Source organism: Taeniopygia guttata, chromosome 2 (genome assembly GCF_048771995.1).
Source record: "Taeniopygia guttata chromosome 2, bTaeGut7.mat, whole genome shotgun sequence".
Lineage (NCBI taxonomy): Eukaryota > Metazoa > Chordata > Aves > Passeriformes > Estrildidae > Taeniopygia > Taeniopygia guttata.
Window position 1 is genome coordinate 135,817,501 of NC_133026.1, and position 20,009 is coordinate 135,837,509.

Below are 20,009 nucleotides of genomic sequence, written 5' to 3' on the forward strand. Positions count from 1 at the left end.
CAGTGCTCATAATATGGATTATTCCCTTTAGAATACTGAAAGGTTTTTTTGATGATCTCAGCATTTAAAGTTGATTGTGATGTAACCTTTCAAAACAAAAACTGAAATTTTGATGAGTAAATAATTAAAAACTTTTTAATAACCTTTCCAAAGAGTCTGCTTTTACCAGTTATCTAAAAGCATCTTTCTTAATTTTTCTGAAAAATCTATAAATGGCAAACCAAAATCAGGCAGTATCCTTGAATCGCTTCATTCTTAGAGTAAAACCTTAGAGTTATTATACGTTTTTTATCTGTTGCTTATAAGAATAAGCACTTCAGGGAAAACTGTGATGATTTATTGCTTTAGTCTACATATTTTTAAATCAGACTAGCATTACTAAAGTGTGCTATTGATATGGTTAGTAGATGCATAGCAATCAGAAGTGCTGGGACAAGTATTTTTCTTGATTTATACATTCCAGTAATGTCTATTTTTCCAGTTTCCCAGAGTAAGATGAAAGCATTAATATAAATGAAATAAGATCCATGGGTTTTATTGATGTATACAAACATTGATCATGCTATAATATATTTATATATTTATTGCATTTATCCACTGTCCCACAGTCTCTTTTAAAGCTGAATAGAAAAAAATGATGGACCACAAAATATTTTCAAATAATAAGGTATAACATCAGGGAATGATATTATGAACAAAAATATTCATCAATGATATGTCTGAGCTATAAGATTCCAGAACCACCAGAAGTTGGTTCTGGAAGGTAGAAGAAGAAAATTTCAAAGATTCTATCTCAGACAGTTTGCCACCAGTCTTGAGCTATAATTTCACACATAATGAGTCAACTAATGATATCAGATATGCATCTGTATGGATTCAGAACTGCGAAGAATATCTTAAAATTAAGCAATATATTAATAACCATCTTCTATTTTTTTAGAGATACTCAACAAAAAGTTTTGTGCCATTATAATAGCATTTGTGATAAATTCAGCAGGTGTCAGACTGCAACAATTGTTCTGATATAGGCTAATAATATCTTGAATTTTGTTCCAGTGTTCCAGTGGATATTATTAAATACATCCCTATATACTACTATGAGAAAAAAGGAATTTTGTATTTTCTCTTCCTCCATATACACACTTTATAAAAAAACTGTACCTGTTTTTTTTTTTTTTAATTCAAAATAAAATATGCTGGCCTGTGCACTATTACCTAAAAAAAAAAAAAATTAAGAAATAGCTAAACAGAAAGCAAAAGTCTCTCTACATTCTGGGCTGCTCTTGCTATTTATAAACCCAAAAACAATGAACAAGTTAGAATGCCTGATTTATATGGAAGTTATAAATCTAGACAGAAATAGTAATAAGAGTCAGTAAAACTAATAAGCATTATCCAGTCTCTAGAGGGGAAAAAAAAAAGTACTATTTGAAAAATAATTTACTGAAAATTGTAAATATGTACTTTGGTTTCCAATTATTTTGTAAGAAACTTTTCAAAGGAATCACTGGGAGCAGAGATCAAATTTCTAAAACATTTCTATAGGTTCACCTTCTTTCGGTGCCTTGAAATATATCCTCAGAACTCACTCCTTGGGCAAAACACCAGCTCAGAAGTAAAATGAGAAAAGGTTTTATTGAAGCTTTTAGTTAATGACTTCTTTGAGAACTTCCTACAGCTTTTCAGAGAGAGCATGCTCAGAAGGATGTGTTCCAGAAAACAGATTTTCCAGACAGTTGTTCAATGTGTATCTAGTTCCTGATGAAATTACCTCCCTGCAGGTTTTACAAGGAAGGTAGTGTTCCAGGTGAAGTACTCAACTTTTAAAAATTTCAAACCATCCAAAGCAGAATGGTGTGTAACAGCGGCAAGTATATGTTCCTCAGAGAGGCTTCTGAAGGGGAAGGGTAAAGATACAAAATTTCATGTACTTCTTCATCTGTTATCCTGAGTCTTCCAATGCAAATATAACTCTAAAAATATTTTCAGATGTATAGTAACATTTTCACTCCATAAAATAGGACATTCTAACAGTAAAATAATGATGGCATTTCTGTAGATGTAATGAATCTTTTCTCCTTACAAATGTAATTAAGTATTAAGCTAAGATATAGCTTAAATGAGCTATATATTAGATAATATTAAGGAATAAATATTAAATAAAAATCTGTCCAAGAATGTGATGTATCTAAGAGTGTTGTGTAACATATCTTAATTTTTTCTTTTGCAGTTACATATTATAAGAACAACACATAAGAATTCCACCTCACTGAAAAATATTCACAAGATAACTATTTTCTCAATTTTTCACTGTTACTCTAGCAAGAAAAAAGCTACCTAGAGACTCCTAATGATGTCTGGCTGCCTTTGTCACTTGTAGAAATGAAATTAGACAAGGAGAAGAAAACACATCCGGTATTTATCCGAGTTTCCTCATCTGCCCTCAGGATGGTTAATTGCTTTTATGCTGAGGATGTCTGAATACTTCCCAGTAAGTAAATAATGGGCATTTATGTCTGATAGCACAAGCTAAGGAAAGCCACTACAAGCTAAGCTAAGCCAAGCTAAGGTGCAAGTCACTGTCTGATTGATCGGCTTCATCACCATAATTTTCCATAGAATCACAGGTCCCTCCATCAAAATAATTGTGTTATCATACATTTCATTATAGAAAAATAGTTTCAGAAGGAAAATATCTTGAATCAACCATTTATTATAAGACTTAGCTATAATTTTATTTAAATTATTTATATTAGGTATAATTTTATTTAATATTACTGCTACCATGGACAGGCTAATCCTGGAAAATTCAGTACAAGAAAATCATCAGGAGTAGTCAGCATGGCTTTACCAAGGGGAAGTCATGCTTGACAAACTTTGATAGATTTCTATAATTAAATGACTCGCCTGATGACCGAAAAGAAAAGCAATGAATATTTTCCACCTAGGCTTCAGGTAGGCCTTTGGCATTGTCACGATATTAACAGGCAAGCTGTTGATGTGTGGGCTCAGCAGACAGCAAGGTGGATTGAAAACAGAATGAAATTCTGGGCTGAGAGGATGGCTATGAGTGACACAAAGTTTTGTTAGGTGCCAATAACTCATGCTCTATCTCAGGGGTCAATATTGAGACAAGCCTTCTTTAGCATCTTTTTAAGTTATCTAGGTGATGCACTTTCAGCAGCTTTGCCACAACAGTGGGATGAGCAGTGAATAGGCCCAAGGGTCATGCTGCCATGAAGAAGGACATCAACAGGCTGGAAAAATAGAGCATTAAGAACCTCACAAAGTTCAACAAAAAAAAGTGCAAAGTCAAGTCTCTGGGCAGGAACTACCCCACACACCAATACATAGTAGGGGCCAGGTTGTTTTTGTTTTTGTTTTGGGTTTGTTTTTTTGTTTTGTTGATGGTTTTGGTTTTGTTTCTGTTTTTTACTTTCACAGATATGGAGATTAAGATGTTCTAGACAGCCTGAAAGGAAATATGACTAGCCAGGATGATTATAAAGAGATAGTAAAAAAAATAAATTTATAAAACCACAATGAAAAAATCACACTCATTTTTCCCTCACAAAACTAAGCTCAGTGTCAGAGTTCACAAAAAGAAAAAAATCATTATTATCAAATAGGAAAATTATTGCAATCATAGGAAGGGCTTGAGGACTTTAAATTAACTTGCCCCTGCTTTGGTTTTTCCTTTCAGCGGTTACTCAGAAGGATATTCTTGCACCCAGCATAGAAATCTGCACTTTTTAATCTCACAGAGGGTGAGCCATCTGTTCCAAGAGAAAGCACAGAGGTCACTAACTGATGCCAGCCTAACCTGATGGGCAGCCACACATCCTGAAAGTGACGGAAACATGGGAATCATACTGTGACTTAAGTCTCAGTGCAAGCCTTCAGGTTCCACTCCAAATGTGTATTGGTTTTACAAGGTAAGATTTTGGGAGCAGAGATAGCATATGGTGAGGGGAAGGTGTTGATTTAGATTTTTTTTTTCTCATTTTAACTATTCTATGCTGATTTAATTGGCAGTTAATTTTATTAATTTCTCCAAGCTGATTCTGCTTTGCATATGAGAGTAACTGGTAAGTAATCTCCCTGTTCTTATCTTCATCTGTGAGCTTTTTCTTCATATTTTCTGCCCCTATTCTGTTGAGGAGGGAGCATTACAGATCAGCCTGGCAGGCATCTGGCAGCCAAGATTAGCACACCATAGAATGGTACCACAAGCCTTTGTTTCCCTTCACAGAAAACAGAGAAACAACCAAACTACTATCAGCTCTGTTTCCCAGTCTAATATCACAAAAAATGTATATATTGAGCAGAACAATTTCCTGTAAGGAGCACTCACAAGAGCAACCAAGTGAACTCAACCATGGAGAAAAGAGACAAGTTCTGTGCCAAAGATTCATCAAACAAAAAAAAATGCTCACAGTGCAAGCACTGGAAATTTGCTATCTAAGTCTCTTATTCATATACATATATCTTTTTAAAAATTTTACCTTGGGTGTGGATATTTATGATAAGGTAAAGTAAGAAAAATGTTTGCATTTAGAATTGGTGGGAGACGTAACTGAGACCCAATTTAGGAACTTATAGAAAGTCAAACAGAACTAAAATTCAAATTTGACATTTAATTTTACATAAAATTTTATCAAAAAGGGGAGTTAATAGCTCCAGGTATAGTACATACAAGCAACAGCTAGAATCTAATATTGATAGTGGCTCAAAGAGAAATAATTGCTTTTGTTGTAGCTAGTACAATAAGCACAATCTCACCCATTCCATATGGTCACTCACATTTTCAGAGTGTGAAAAATCACTCCTATAGCCAAAGACATGGCAGGAAAAAAAAAAATTAAGATAATGAACCTCTCCTCCTTTCATAATAAAGATCTATAGGAAAATTTCAGGATGGAATGACAAGTCATTTATCCCTCTACAAATGCACATACTTCCTGACTCCAAATTCTCTTACTTATCAACTTAGTCTGTTCCCTCACAGCCAAACCTGTTAGCTTCCTGTCAAAGGATTAGGTGTATTCCCTACTGTGCTCTTATTCTGCTGAGAGAATCTCCCCTCTGACCACATATATTTCTAAGATTTTTTAACTGTAGTAGGTATGGGACTCAGACATTTTAACTGGATCAAAATGTACATGAACAATATGGAAGAACATTGTGGCCAACACTACAGAGAAATTTATTATGTTCTGAACAGAATCAAAATATATTTACACTTTCTGGTTTCATATAAGATAAAGATGTGTTATCTAATATTGATAAATAAAAGAGCAGCATTTTTAATCTGAATGGATGAAGAACATAATTATGGGTAAAATATAAGTTTAGAGTGAGTTTATGTATATGTCACCCAGTCCTTTTGAGAGTTTTAAAGTTCTTCTAAAAGTTTCTTATGCCTTCTGATATTTACATATTTTTACTGAATTTTCTCACACTGTTCATATAAACAATGGTTGTTTAGCATTCTTCTTTGTGGGTGGAGAAATTGGACTGTTGGTTTGACCAGTGTGGTTGGAGAGGTGGCAGTTTCACCATCCAATCCACTGTCACTTTTGCTATTGTATATGTAGTGGAGTCAGAAAATAAACTTTGCTTTTTTGGGTTCTTTTTCTTTCCTTTTACATTTAGCCTGCTTCTGTGAGTTATTCTGTGTCATAGTGTGACATGTATACCCAAACTTCTTTTAAATTATTTCACTGACTTTAACACCCATAGTACAGCTTCACACTAGGCTTAGGAAAGCCAAGTTTGAGGCATTTGCTTGCAAAAATAAAGAGGTGCAGTGTGCTTTGTTCCAACAGACCTGAGCAAAAGAAACTTCATTAAATGGGTCTTTGTATTCATGCTGAAGAACCCTGCCTGCTTCAGATTTTTGCTGTTAACCTGATTAAGTATGGATGGCAACTGGGTTTAGGCTTAACCGCAAGCTTAGGAAATGTTCCACTGACAGTTTTGACATGGTTACCAAAATAACACAGCTGTAAAAAATGAAGCACAAATATTCTACACTTTGCTGAATATTTTTTTGCTTATTTTTGTCTTGGTCTAAAAGCAAAAACTCAGATATTGAAAGATTTTTTTGCAGGAAGAAAACGTCATCTTAATGAAATGGGGAAAGAGGAAGGGAAGAATTGAATGTAAAAACATATTTGCAAAAAAAACTATTTGAATACAAAGTGATTAAATTACAGCCATATTTAATATTATTTCAGGAATAATTGCAACATATTCCCTCAGTATGATTCTCCAGACTTGCAGAAAATATCATGTGAGGAGTTTCCCAGATATTTTGAATTATTTCAACAAAGGACTACAGCAATTTGAAAGAGATGTTATAAATTTTTCAGTAAGCTCAGCCATTTCAACAACATTCAGATTATGCATTTCCTAACAGACAATTGACATCCATATAAAAACCCAACAAAACAAATGAAAAACAAAACACCCCCAGAAACTAAAAAAAAAAAACCTTAGCAAATATAATAATTTAAAAAAACCCTAAAGCCAGAATCAAAAGCACCTCTCAAGCATGTGTCATTTTTAATTTCAAAATTATTTTAAAATTCAGTAGATAAAAGGATGAGAATGTGAACATTCTCAAAGTTTCAAGAACCTATATTCTAAAGAATTCATTTAAAGAATGTATTTATATAAGCAGTAAGGTGACTTTTATGATTGAAATACATTCAAGATAGAATGTGGTGATGACAAAAGATAACATACAGGTAACTGGCTTTTTTAAAAAAATGCCTGTCACATAAAATTAACAGAACCAGGACCTAGTTTTCTGATCCATCTAAATTTAGCAGTCAGCTCACCATATTAAATTTCTTCTTACAATTCTAAAACAAACAAACAAACAAACAAACAAACAAAAACCTTGATTTTTTTTTTAAAGGAACCCTTTTGCTTATTTTTCTTGATGCTTGGTGATGCATGTGGTGTGAATGTGGTTGAGATCTGTCAGAAAGTCTGCCATTCTAGCACTGACTTTTCCACATTGTTTCTGTCACTCTGGATTAGGAAAAAAAATTAGCAAGTATAATCCATAAGACTTGAACTCTGGTTAACTTTAGCCCTAATTCAGATTTCACTGGTATTTTAGCCTGGCATTAAATTTAATGTAGTCCTTCAACCTTCCCTCATAAGACGGCAACCAAGCAGAGTACAAGGCATCTAGAAGGTTTAAAGAATATATTGGTATGATACCATACAGGCAGCCATAGATATTTCACTGTTGCAAAGTTATGTATCAATTGCCAATATTTCTTTCTCCACTGAATCATTTTTCAGAGCTTTGTACATCATAAATATTTTAATCATAACATTAATTATTGAAAAATTAGTTGTTTTGTCTTAAACAGATCAGCTCCAGAGAACAGGATCATAATATAAGAATAAGAATGCAAAAAACATGCACAAGAACTATTAAAATATGGGGATCTCAATGGTAACATCAGATGTGTCAGTGCACCTTCATCAATGAGGATTTTTTTTATGGCTTTCCTTTCACAAACAATTTTTATTCTACTTTCCAATAGTAATCATCTCACTGTCATCTCTGGCCATGTTTGAGGTTTTTAGTTATGGCCCTACTCCACTGTCAACAAGGCTTGGGCATGAACAGTTTATCTAATTAACTGTCTGAGGCAAGAGACCAACTGTAATGCAGTACAAAGTGAAGGAGGCAGATAACTGACTGGGAAAACATTTCATTCAACTATATGGAGCTGTTATCAAACTTATTTCTGAAATCAGTTTGGGAGAAAATTAGCTAGATTCAGTCCTGTATAAAGCCATTTACACTAGAGTTAAAGAGCCTTTAAGGTTCCTTCATCTATCGAGATCTCCCTGAAATGATTCCCAGTTCTTGAGATATTTTGTTGCAAATGATGCAACAAGTAGCAGCTCTGAAATACTAGGATCACGGAGTCATAGTGGTTCTTACAGCTGTGGTGTAAAATATTGTAAATATTGTCATTATACAATGAATACCATCACATTATTTGTTGCAGTCATTATAAAAAACTCTTAATGAAAAATCTTCATTTATGCATCAATGAGGCTTTTGAGTTCAAGGCATAAACCATCATTAAAATCCACATTCAACACAGAATCTTCACTCAGAACAAAAAAAAAAAAACAAACCAAAAAAAAAAAAAAACCCAAAAAAAACAAAAACACCCAACTAAACTAAATAGAAGAAAAAAAGTTTCCTACATCAAATCCAAAAATTTTCACAACACAAAACAAAAGGGCAAATTACAAAAAATCCATCCCTGGACCCTTCACTACAATTATGATAAAAATTCTTCACTCTTATTGTACTTCATAACATGGTTTAATACTTGTTTTGTCCACTGTTTCTCCCAATTAGTATGCCTTTTAGCAGTCATACAAGGCCAGCAATATTGTGTTCAGAACAGTAAGTCAACATTAGCATGAATCAAAACTAAACATATTAAAGCACTGATTATATAAGCAAAGATTTTATACATGCAACTTCCTCAATATACCAATATTCTAACTTGTGAAAAGATCTCTTTTAACCTCAACAAGTTAATGTTCTTCTAATCAGTGCTAGACACATTTTCTGAAAACTATAAACATATCTGAATATTGATCCAGATAACATTGTAAACTTTTCCTTACTTTAATAACTCCATAATTCCTGTGTATCATTGTAAACCTTTCCTTAGTTTAAAAACTTTATAATTCCTGTATATCTGCATTTCATTGCAATATGAAAGAACTATAATTAGTCCAACCAATACCATGCAAACAAAGAACAGTATTTTCTGGGTAATATAGAAGTTATTATAACGTAGCTCCTAGCACTACAATCTGCCCATGATGAATATAACTCAGAGTACAGTAATTTCAGTGGTATATTACAGATGTTCAGAAACAGTGTCCAACTTATACTTTGAAATAAAATTACTTGCTTAACCTAACATTACTTCTTTGCATTCTTATTGCTGATATAATAATAATGTGCCATTAACAAACAGGTATTCCTTGTTATGGCTTTATCTTAGTGTTCATATTTAATTTTAAATGTGACCTGTTCTTAATTATTGTTTTCACACTATATCTTCAGAGTATTTAAATATTTGAGAAGACAGATAATTATGCAAGATGCTCTAATTTAACTTTGGCTAGCTGTCAGATGCTCACCAAGTCACTCCATCACTACACCTCAGCAGCACAGAATTAGAAAACTGAATGAAAAAGCCCGTGGGTCAAAACAGGGACAGGGAGATTGCTCACTAATTAGTGCCATGGGTAAAAAAAATTCAATCTAAATAAAATTAGTTCTATTTACTGACAAAAATAGAGTAAGAAAGTGATAAATAATAAAAAACAAAACCCACCATCATCTCAACCCCTTTCTTTATGGGCTCAAATTCACTTTTTTTGTTCCTGACTCTTCTGCCCACTCCTCTCTCCCAAAGTGGCAAAGGGGAACATGAAATGGGGGCTGCAGGCAGTTTGTAACACTTCATCTGTGCTGTTCCTTCCTCCTCAAGCTCTTTCCTGCTCCAGAGTTAGAGTCCTCCCACAAGAAATAGTTCTTCACACCTTTCTCCGATATGAGTCCCTCCTACAAGGCTACAGTTCTTCAAAATCTGTTTCAGTATGCTCCTCCCAAGGGGTCACAGGTCCTGCCAGAAACCTGCTCCCCCCTGGGCTCTCCACGGGGTCACAGCCTCCTTCAGGCACAGGTCCTTCACACACCACAGGTGGATCACACCAGCATAGACCTCTATGAGCTGCAGGGGACAACCTGCATCAATAGCACTCTACAGAGGCTCCAGGGGAATCCCTGATCCAGTACACCGAGCACCTTCTTCCACTCCTTCTGCTCTGCCCATAGTGTCTGTGAGGCTATTTCTCTTGCATATTCTCATTCATGTCCTTCAGCTGCTGTTGTACAGCTTTTTTTGCCCTTACTCAAATAAGTTATCACAGAGACGTCACCAGCTTGTCTGATTTGCTCAGTTGTGTCCTGTAGTGGATCTGTCTTGTAGTTAGCTAGAACTGTCTCAGTCTGATATGTGGGCAACTTCTGATCTCTTCCTAGAAAAGTTACTCCTACAGCCATCCCTGCTACTGATACTCTGCTTTGTAAATAAAATCAAAACACATGTACAAATCAAATCAAACTGAAGCATGCATACACAAATATTTTACTGAGCCAACAGAAGTTAAACCTAAGAATTCTGATTCATCCCCAAATATTAAAACTCTGTGCATTCTTATATGATGTTATCATTCAGGTACTAGGATAGTTTTTATAAGGTCATATGCTATTCTGCATTATTTACAGTTTGAGGAAAAAAAAAATCAGTGTAGTGTAACACTTAAGCACATTTTATTTGAATTATATAGCAGGCATGATCTCTGCCTAAAGAGAGGGCCAATTTTATTTTCATTAGAATTGGATTTTTTATATGTGGAATAACTTGTTCTTTCAAGTGTTTTGAGAGAAAGGAAAACAACTGCACCTGCCCAGTACAAGCAGAATAGGAAGCTACTAGAGAGAGTGCAGTGAAGGGGCACTAAAAAGATTAAGGGATTGGAATTTCTTTCATATAAGGTTGAGACAGATGAGCTTTCTTACCCTAAAGAAGAGGATCACTGAATCTCAATATCTATAAACTCCTGATGGGAAGATGTAAAGAAGACTAAACCAATCTCTTTCCAGTGGTGACCAGTGACAGGACTGGAGGCAATGGGCACACAGGAGGTTCTTTCTGAGCATCAGGAAGCAGTTTTTCCCTGTGGGGGTGAGTGAGCACTAGCTCTGATTGCCCAGAGAGGTTTTGGGGTCACCATCTTCTGAGATATTCAAGTCTGGGCAGCTTCCTCTAGGCAGCCCTGCTTGAGCAGTGGACTTCAACTATAAGATTTCCAGAGGTCCATTCCAACCTCAATCATTCTGTGACTCTGTCAACCATGCTGACAACCAGAGACAAAGCATTTGTTCAGTTAATTTTCTGCAGTTCTATAAATGCAGAAAGTGGAAATTAAAAAGGAAAATAAGACTGAGGAATAATGTTTTTTAATATTCCCATGAAAATAATTTTGGTAAAAACAAAGTTCTGAGGTTTTAAGTTAACACTGTGTCACTGTCTCATGAATTGGAAGGGAGGGAGAAGGAAGGCAGCATTAAGATTTGAATACCACCAGTGGAGTGTAATCATCCTTAACAATCTCCAAGTCATTGATATCTTAAACCTGCAGTCACTTGTGACTTGCCAGTAGATGTGTACTAGTTTATGAGCTCAAGGGTTTGCTTCTGCCAATGGTAGAATGTCTAAAATCTTATTTGGCTTTTTCGTTTGTTAATGTAGACATTCCCTTGGTGCATTTAAGAAAGGAAATAATTTTATGCAAAATATGGCCTTACAGGCCTTAAGTTCATTCAACTGCTCACTGGAGAGTTTCAGGCCATTTAGAGAACTTGTACAAAGTGTGGTAGCTATGTTTCATTTCCTCAAGTAAGAAATACTTGGCTGGCACATTTGACAAAACTTTCAGAAATTCTAGATGTGTATACAGATTTCATCTTGCTCACAAATAGTTTTTAATTAAAGAAATAAAAATATGAAAATTCTTTGGGATGAGAAATGTTAAATATTACTTTTGAACTTTTTGCCCACCTGTGGAACAGAGACTGAATAATTTTTCAAGGACTCTTTACACATTTTTTACGACCTATAAGTTGGATAGATTTGATTAGCAGTCCTTGGAACAAGGATCAAACAAACAAATGACCTTCTCCCCAAACAAATTTATAATTTTCATTATCAAATTCTAATCAGTTGTATAAATATCCCTTTTCTTTGTCCCAAAATGGAACATAAGGATGGCTTCCACACAGGACTTTGTAAAATTAGAGTGAAAAATACACCAGTGTAGCTAAATGGTTTTTAAAATTTTGAAAAGAGTCAGATTTTCACTGAGTCCTCTGATGAATTCAGGTGCAAAGGAGTGAGCCTTATAGGCCTGTCTGATCAGTTAATGAAGTGTGGTACAGATGGCAATATAAAACAAAATTTAGAGGTAAAATATATCCCTGTACCAGCAAGCACAAATGATGATAGTCTTTTATAAAACATTTCTGAGCTGCACATCTAATTCATGTTTTATTACAGCTAAACAAGTCCATTACTCTCAGCTCACACAAAATTATACACCTGGAAATAGAATATAGCCATTGCTTCCAGGTGTTTAGTTCTTGAAATTAAAGACAACTGGTGTCATATCTTAGCTTAATTGCTCCACTTTGACTCATCTGACATTATCAGAATTCTCAGTACTTTTGCTTTAAAGCGTAGGTATGAAGCGCATGGGATTTTAATACAGTGGTTCAGACAATAGAATAAATGTCTTCAGAACAGTTCCTCACAAAGGGAAAGTGAATTCAAGAACTTCAGTTATTTCTCATACAGTTGAAGGCCAAATATGCTATAAACATACGCAAAGTAGCTCTTCTGCTTATAACACAATACTAGTGGGCCTGTGAAATTGCCTCATACCATTGAATAGTTGCTTCTGGGAATTAAGTTAGAGAATGACATAAAAAACATGCGGGCATCTACTTTGCATACAAAAACTAAAACAATTTTAGGGGAAACAAGAGGTTTTAACATCTGTCCATACTCATCTGGTCTCAGACATTTCTTTAAAATATCTGAAATGCACCTAGTACAAAACCTGGACTGTAAAAATAAATTATAATAATGAAAAATGTTATGGTCTATGTGTGCTTTTGTTTGTTTAGTTTAGGGCTGAGGGGGTGGAGGTGGGGGGAGGGGCTGTTTTGTTTTGTATGGTTTTTAAAGAAAAGTCAGAATATTAAACTTACCTTATTAGTATTGATAGCTGTGATGACCCACACACATTGAGCATTGCTGTCATATTGAAATGGAAAATTGGGTGATGTGAAAGTGCCTCCAGGCCCCTGAAGATTGGACCCACAAGTTTTGACTGCAAAAAGAAAGTTAACCTTTTAATTCACATAGAAAATACATGTAGCAGATTCATAAAATGATCTCTTACTCTAATCGAGATATGAAGAATTAAAATACCATTGAACAAAACCAGAACCACATCTTACAAGAGAATAAGACATTCATATTTAATTATTCTGACAAAATAAAATCAACCTTCTCTTGTGTCTAAACTTATAATCTTAAAAAAAGTTGAAAGTATTTCGAGGAAAAACAGTAACTACAGTAACAGAAACTGCCTTAGTTATTTTTAAAATTTTTCAAGGGCTAACTTATGCCACCTTCACTAATGTCTTGAAAGACAAATCTAAATAGCAGAAAAAAAAGGGTCACCTTTATCGCTGTACATATGTGGGGTTTTTTTGTGCATGTGTGTTGGTGTATAGCATGTCAGCATTTTTTTCTCCTATAACCCCTGTACGACCCATTGAATCAATGACCAAAGCACTGAAAAGTTTAAGGGAAGCTTGTAAAAGTTAGATTAACACAAAACAGTGTTTTCTATTTCTAAAGATTACAAAGGGTATTTATTTTCAAATCAAATTCTGTATGGTTATTTACAATAGCATGTTAGGTTAAACATGTTAAAAAACCTATATTCTTATTTACACAGCTTGCATCTCTGTCACAAATAATACAAAGATATAAACTGTGACCTTTGTGCTTTCAAATGACACTTTCTAATTCCTAGTGCCAAATGGCACTTAATTCCTAGTCTCTTAAGTCAACAGCTCTTTTATTGTTCTTTCCTTGATATTGAGATCTTTGCTGAATGCTCTACTGGTTAACTTTTCCTGTATGAAGGTGTAAAACTGACAAGCAACATCAACTATACATGAGCCTATCCTATTTCTCCAGTGATTATTATGACACCACATAAACTGCAAGAGATAAAGAACTATTTCTTCCACTGTATCCTGATAGACCATCTTGCATAACTGAATAAAAAAAAAGACTTAGATATGTAAAATAATACCAGAGTTGCATTGCACTTTCACTAAGCGTGTTTGTTTGATCAATACTGAACACAGGAAGATTCATCTGCAGCTGGATGAAGGCTTGCTCCTTTCCTCACATTAGCTTCTAGAAAGAATTTTTGCATTACCGTCAGAGAAACCGTACTCTGGTGATGAGTGTGTTCAAAGTCACACCAGATGCTTAGAAAGAAGTAGAGAGTAGAGAGGTGAGAGGAAGGCTCCTCATTTAGGATCAGTAGCTGAAGATGTTAGGGTCACGAGTGACACTAATGCCAAGCATTTTTGTCTATATATTTAATAAGAAATAGTATAACTCCTTGCAGCTTGTATCTGTATGTGGGAAGTAAGTTAGGAGGGGAAAAACTGAGTATTCTAGACAATTTGCTGCTCCATATGCCTATGTGAGTCCATCCTTTGTGGCAGAGTTGGGATGTAAAGCACAGCTCCAATGCCTGTGTGCTGCAGAAGAGTTATGAGCTCTGTTTGCTGCCTTTTCTTGGTGTAGCCTCATAGTGAAGGTCTCAAAGGAATCATGTCATTCTATAGTGGAAAGAAATGTCTTTGACCCCCATAATAATGGCTATTATTTATATTGATTTTAAATATTCCTAACAGACACTTGCTTCCAATACTTTAAGTTTGAAATGCAGAAAAAAATTTTAGGACAATTTTCTGTGTATTTATGCACATTAAAATGTTAATGATATATTAATATCTGAGTGTAACTACACATTAATACTTTCATTCCTTGATTCAGGTATGCATCATACTACTTGCTGTTGTATTGGGTCAATAAATATTTTCAGCAAAACTCGTTCATGCTTTTCTTCTTTCACTGAATTTTTTTCCCTTTATCCATTTGCTCAGGGTCAAAACCAGGTGTACTTCTCCACTACTTACCTATTATAAATTCAAGAATTTCGCATCTGCTTATAAAATATGTAATGAGGAAGCTTCATTAATTACTGATTTTATATGAAATTACTGCAATTTTGATATCCATCTTGATAAGTTCCAATAATTAACATGTGATAGGTTTGTGTCAGCTCCTTATAAAGCAAAATTTATAATGTAAGTTGTCTAGTAAAGCAAGCATACTGAAATACAAAGTTCATGTTAAACAAAACCGCATAGGAGAATCCTTTTTTATTAAGAAAGTGGGGACACTAGGATTAAAATTTCAGGTACTTACAAAAAATTTATTAGGATTGGCTATCAAACAATGGATAGATGTCATATGGAATAATCACTGTGAGGGTAAGAATTTCTGTTTACCTTTACACACAGGTCTATGATCACTCCATGCAGCAAAAACTTCAGCTATCCTCTGACAGGTGATACTTTTGGAACCTTGTAGCACATAATCTTCATCACAGGAGAACTGTACTGTTGCTCCCAAGCTAAAATCAAACAATGACATAAAAAGAAGCATTTTTCAACAAATAGATAGCAGTCCATTGTTCCCATTCCTTTAGATATGATGGTCTTGACAAACAATACAAATATGTAATCCAGAAATTTCTGCTCTCATTAGTAAAAGGCTGAAGGCTATGTACTAGCCTGATAGTGCACAATGTTCAGCCCTCTCTGGGCCTACTTTGGCTGGAGCTGGTTTACCTCTTTTAACAGTTATTTGGAGGTCAACTGACTATTTTCCAACCTAACTTCAGACCCCCATATAGTAAAAATTTGACAAACCTAGATATTGTGTAACTAAAAGTAGTTATTTATGTAAATTGAAGCTAGGAAAGACTGTGAAAGCAATATAAGGGAATCACCTAGAAGAAAAGTCAAAAGGTCAACTGCAAGACTGGAAGACAAATTCCCATTGTAAACATTTTATTTCTCCCAGTGAAGACCTCAGGAGATAAATAATATGCCGTGAATATCTCCCACCCTTCATTGTTCTTGAGAAAATCTGGTGCTTGAGAAAATCTGGTGCTTTTGACTTGAGAGCTGGAGGGCATTGGAAGGGGGAGCACAATACCAGAGAAAAAGGGCTAGATATTAATAATATTTCTCATATTTAAAAAGTAGTATATTATTGAGAGTATACTACATTAATTTGTATTATTGTAAAAATACTAGTTATAGCAATCTTTTATATTTTGATTAGTAGGTTAAAATTTGAATTAAGCTAGCAGTGAAGTCATAGAAGTGGTCTCTCTACTCTTGCTAGTAACAAGATTTTGAATGTCACATCTACTAGATAAATTACAAGAAATGAAAGTTACTAGAATATGAGGATTTGCTCATTTAACCAGCATATGTTTCTCAAATTAATAGAAGAAAATAAAAGAGTTCTAAAAACATATTTGTAGGTGTTTAGCTGTGATTATTTATTAAGTTATAATGTGTGGTAATGCTGGCTTGACAAGGTTTTGTGCTTTGTCATGTGAAGCTGACATCTGGTGCTAGAAACAGTTCAGGACAAAAGAAGAAGTAAGTCCAGAAAAACATTTTTGGTTGTTTGTTTTGTTTTGTTGCTTGTTTGGTTTTTTGTTTGTTGGGTTGGGTTTCTGTTTGGTTTTTTGGTTTTTTTCTTAGTTTTTTTTTTGGGTGGTTGATTTTGTTTGGGGTTTTTTTATTGTTGTTTGTTAGTTTTTTCTGAGAGGAGGAGTGGTGCTGGAGGGGAAGAGGGAAGAGTTTAGTCTGGAAAAGTTGAATAAAACAATACATAAATGTATATTCTTGAGATAAGTTTTTTCCTTTAAATATCATTGTGGTTTCAAATCCTGATTATAGCTGAAAATAGCCAATACACCAGGCCTTTCTCTGATGTCAGTACTTCACACGTCATAATTTCAGCTTGCTGTTTTTAAAGGCTTGTCTGTCACAGCTGCAAAGTGGAAAATGTTTTATACATACACATGACTTAAAAGATCTTGGCTACACAGTGAATGCAGTTCTCTGGGTATTTTAAGATTAAATGTGCAGTACCCCCAAGAGCTGGTTATAGCAGCCTTCCTGTAAAACACTGTAAGCCATGTAGTTATCTGACCCTCCTTGGATGGATGACATTTCCCTGTCTTTGATACGTTACATACTGGTAAAAAAAAAATGGTTCGTAAATCTCTCTAAGCAAAGTGTCAATATTTACCTGACACTTTGCTTGACCCAATCTTCACATCTCAGTTTGGTCCCACAAGGTATGACATTCATTTTTTTGCCAAAAGACATACTGAAATTAATTTTTCTCTGAAGGGTTTGGCTTGCAAAGAATGAGGCCTGTTTTTCTTTCCTTATAGATGGCCATTTTAGTGCTGCAATTCTTCAATTCACAAAGGCAGAGAGAAAAATAAAAAGGCTGAGCACGCATTTCAGAGAATAATTTTTGTCAGGTAATCTATTCAAATGCATCTATGATGAAAAAAGCTACTAAAGAAGATTGATACTTATTAGAACAAGAATTAATTTAAGGGAGTTAGAATTGTTAGATATTTGAAAAGGAATACTGTCAGCACAAAATAGCTGATGAAATCTGGGAAGTACCTGGGCATTACAGAGACATAGATACTAAGAAAATGGGGACATGAAACATGATGCAGTCACCTGAACAGACATCTCAGAAAAGGAGGATTTAACAGTGGGTAACAGCTCTATAAACTGTTCCAAAACAATTCCTGTTTGAGTAAGAATGTTTGTGAAAGAATGGGATAAAGAATAGCTGCAGAATCCACCAAGAAAGGAGATATAAAAGTGAAAAAGTGAAAAACTGAAAAAAAAAAAAAAGGTAAACATAATGTAAAGGCCCTTGCAATGTAAGGATAAAAGGCTTTTATAGTCAGTTGAGAAAAAAGACCCACCAGGCATAGATCATAGACCCACCAGATCACAGAGTTGGAGGATATTTCAAAACTGTGAAACATAAAGATTGTCTACAAGTAATTTTAAAAATTATGCACAGCTGCTACAGGGACTATATGGTTAGGAAAGTTCAAAAGGTAGCAATTGTGAAGACAAGACTATCTTTCTCAAGATTAGATTTTCACAATTATCTGCTTCAGAAAGTCATATTGAGAAAATCTGAGCATCTTTATTATTAGGAAAAAAAAAGGAACACTTGAAGAAAAATGACATGGAAATATATTTCCTTTAAATAGCCATGGACTGATTTAAAGAGGAAATGCTGAGCAGGAAGTACACCATTTACAAATAAAATTCAACTCTTGGTAAAAAAAAAAAAAACAAATTGTAACAGGCAAAAAATCCCAGAGGGCTGAATGATTATAAAGACCGTACAAGTATATTTCTATTACCTGCAAAAGGATAAATATCATTCACATTATGAAGTCCACTTTACTTGTCCAAATCAGTTTTGAGATTAAACTGATATTTAATAGCATATGACTATAAGCATATGACTGGACTCAGAGTGGGACTGGATAATTTACAAAATCTGTGACATATATGCTGTGAGTGTGAGTGAGACCTAAGGGCAATTAGATAAGTAGATGATAAAGTACAAGTCTAAGAAAGAAAATGGAAGAGTAGGAGATTAGTTCCTATGGAAGATCAACTAAAAAAAGACAATAGAGCACTTGTCAAGAAAATATTAAGAAAATGTGTCTCTCAGGAACTTAAAAGAATAGTCAAGATTACCATTTTTTAATATTTTGCTGTCGTTATCGAGCTATACACTCCACTCTTAAAAATGGAAATTCTTTCAATTCTTTCCAAATTTTCTAGTATGAGAGAATCACAGAATATTCTGGGTTGGAAGACACCTACAAGGATCATGGAGTCCAACTCTTGAGTGAATGGCCTACTCAGTGATTGAAAAATACATTCTTCCTGTTTCTGATGACAATATTATTTTTCCAATACCTTTAATCTGTGAGCAAGAATTATTCAGTTAGAAGTTCATTATTCTCTAAAAACAGTTTGATTACTTGGGTACAAAAGGGTAAAGTGTCACTTCCCTCCATTGGCAAGTGCACGAGACCAATGAGGTGAATATGATGAAGATTCAAAAAGGACATGCAAATTACCAGGAAATAATTATTAGCTCTAAGACAAAATTAAATAAATGATAGGCCAAGGGTTTGATGAGAGTTTGTGTGGTGTGGTGATATAGCAACAATTTCAGGATGGTTTTAAGTTTTTATTTTCTATTTTCTTTTTCTTTGACAGGATCTCAGATGATAGAAGGATTGTCTTATAGGACAAAGACAGAACCTTGATAGGATAAAATTGATGACATCTATTACATATCCAGAGCTACTGGAGGAGGACATGTGAAAGATCTGATCCCAGTCTTATGGTATGTTAAAGAACTAAAAATTGTGGAATGAGAAAATCAAATAGTGGAAGCTGGTTTTAGGGGAACCTCTTAACTGTAGGCAGGTATTATTTTAGAGAAAACTGGCAGAGTAGTCCGAAAACAGATTGTGGGAACAAATGACCAAAAATAGTGTGAAAAAATAAGGACAGTTTGATGTCCTGACTTACATTTGGTCCAAACTGCTTACCAGATGAAGCCCTCTAAAAGCAGACTATTTCTGCATTGTAAATCTCAAGAGAACTGAAGCATGATATAATTATGAAGCTGTTCATTGTGGTATACAATATAGATATACATCACAAAAAAATATTAAATTCTCAAGGATAGAATGAAAATCTTATAAAATTTCAGAATCAGAATATATTCATTAAAAAATTGTTTGTGGATGCAGTAAATGTCCATTGAATTCAGTATGCTAACACTGAAAGTGATGAAAAGTTAATGCTCAGAGAAAATCTTTAGAATACAGGAACCATTTATAGTCCTCTATAAGGAGTACTCTTCTGGTCATTTATGTTTAATGAACTTTCTGAACTGGATATACTAATTTAGTAGTCCCTGGGTGACTAAATTAGACTTTTGAATGAGACCCTAGCTAAAACTAAAACTAGTAAGGCACACTGTTAAGCAAAAATGCTTCTTTGGGTATATTAGTCACAAAAGCAAGTTCATATGCAATGTGGGTTCATTTGTCAATGGATG

General features: G+C 34.4%; 1 protein-coding gene across 4 annotated transcripts in view; it reads right to left on the minus strand.

Annotated features, from left to right (window-relative positions):
* CSMD3 (CUB and Sushi multiple domains 3) overlaps positions 1-20,009 on the minus strand; it is a 574,229-nt gene that overhangs the window by 303,441 nt on the left and 250,779 nt on the right. For all 4 annotated transcript variants that reach the window (XM_032747038.3, XM_032747036.3, XM_032747040.3 and 1 more), the window contains 2 exons: positions 15,299-15,423; positions 12,902-13,023 (listed from right to left, as the gene is read on the minus strand). In XM_032747038.3, the coding sequence (XP_032602929.2) occupies positions 12,902-13,023; positions 15,299-15,423 (247 nt within the window). The remainder of the gene's footprint in view (positions 1-12,901; positions 13,024-15,298; positions 15,424-20,009) is intronic.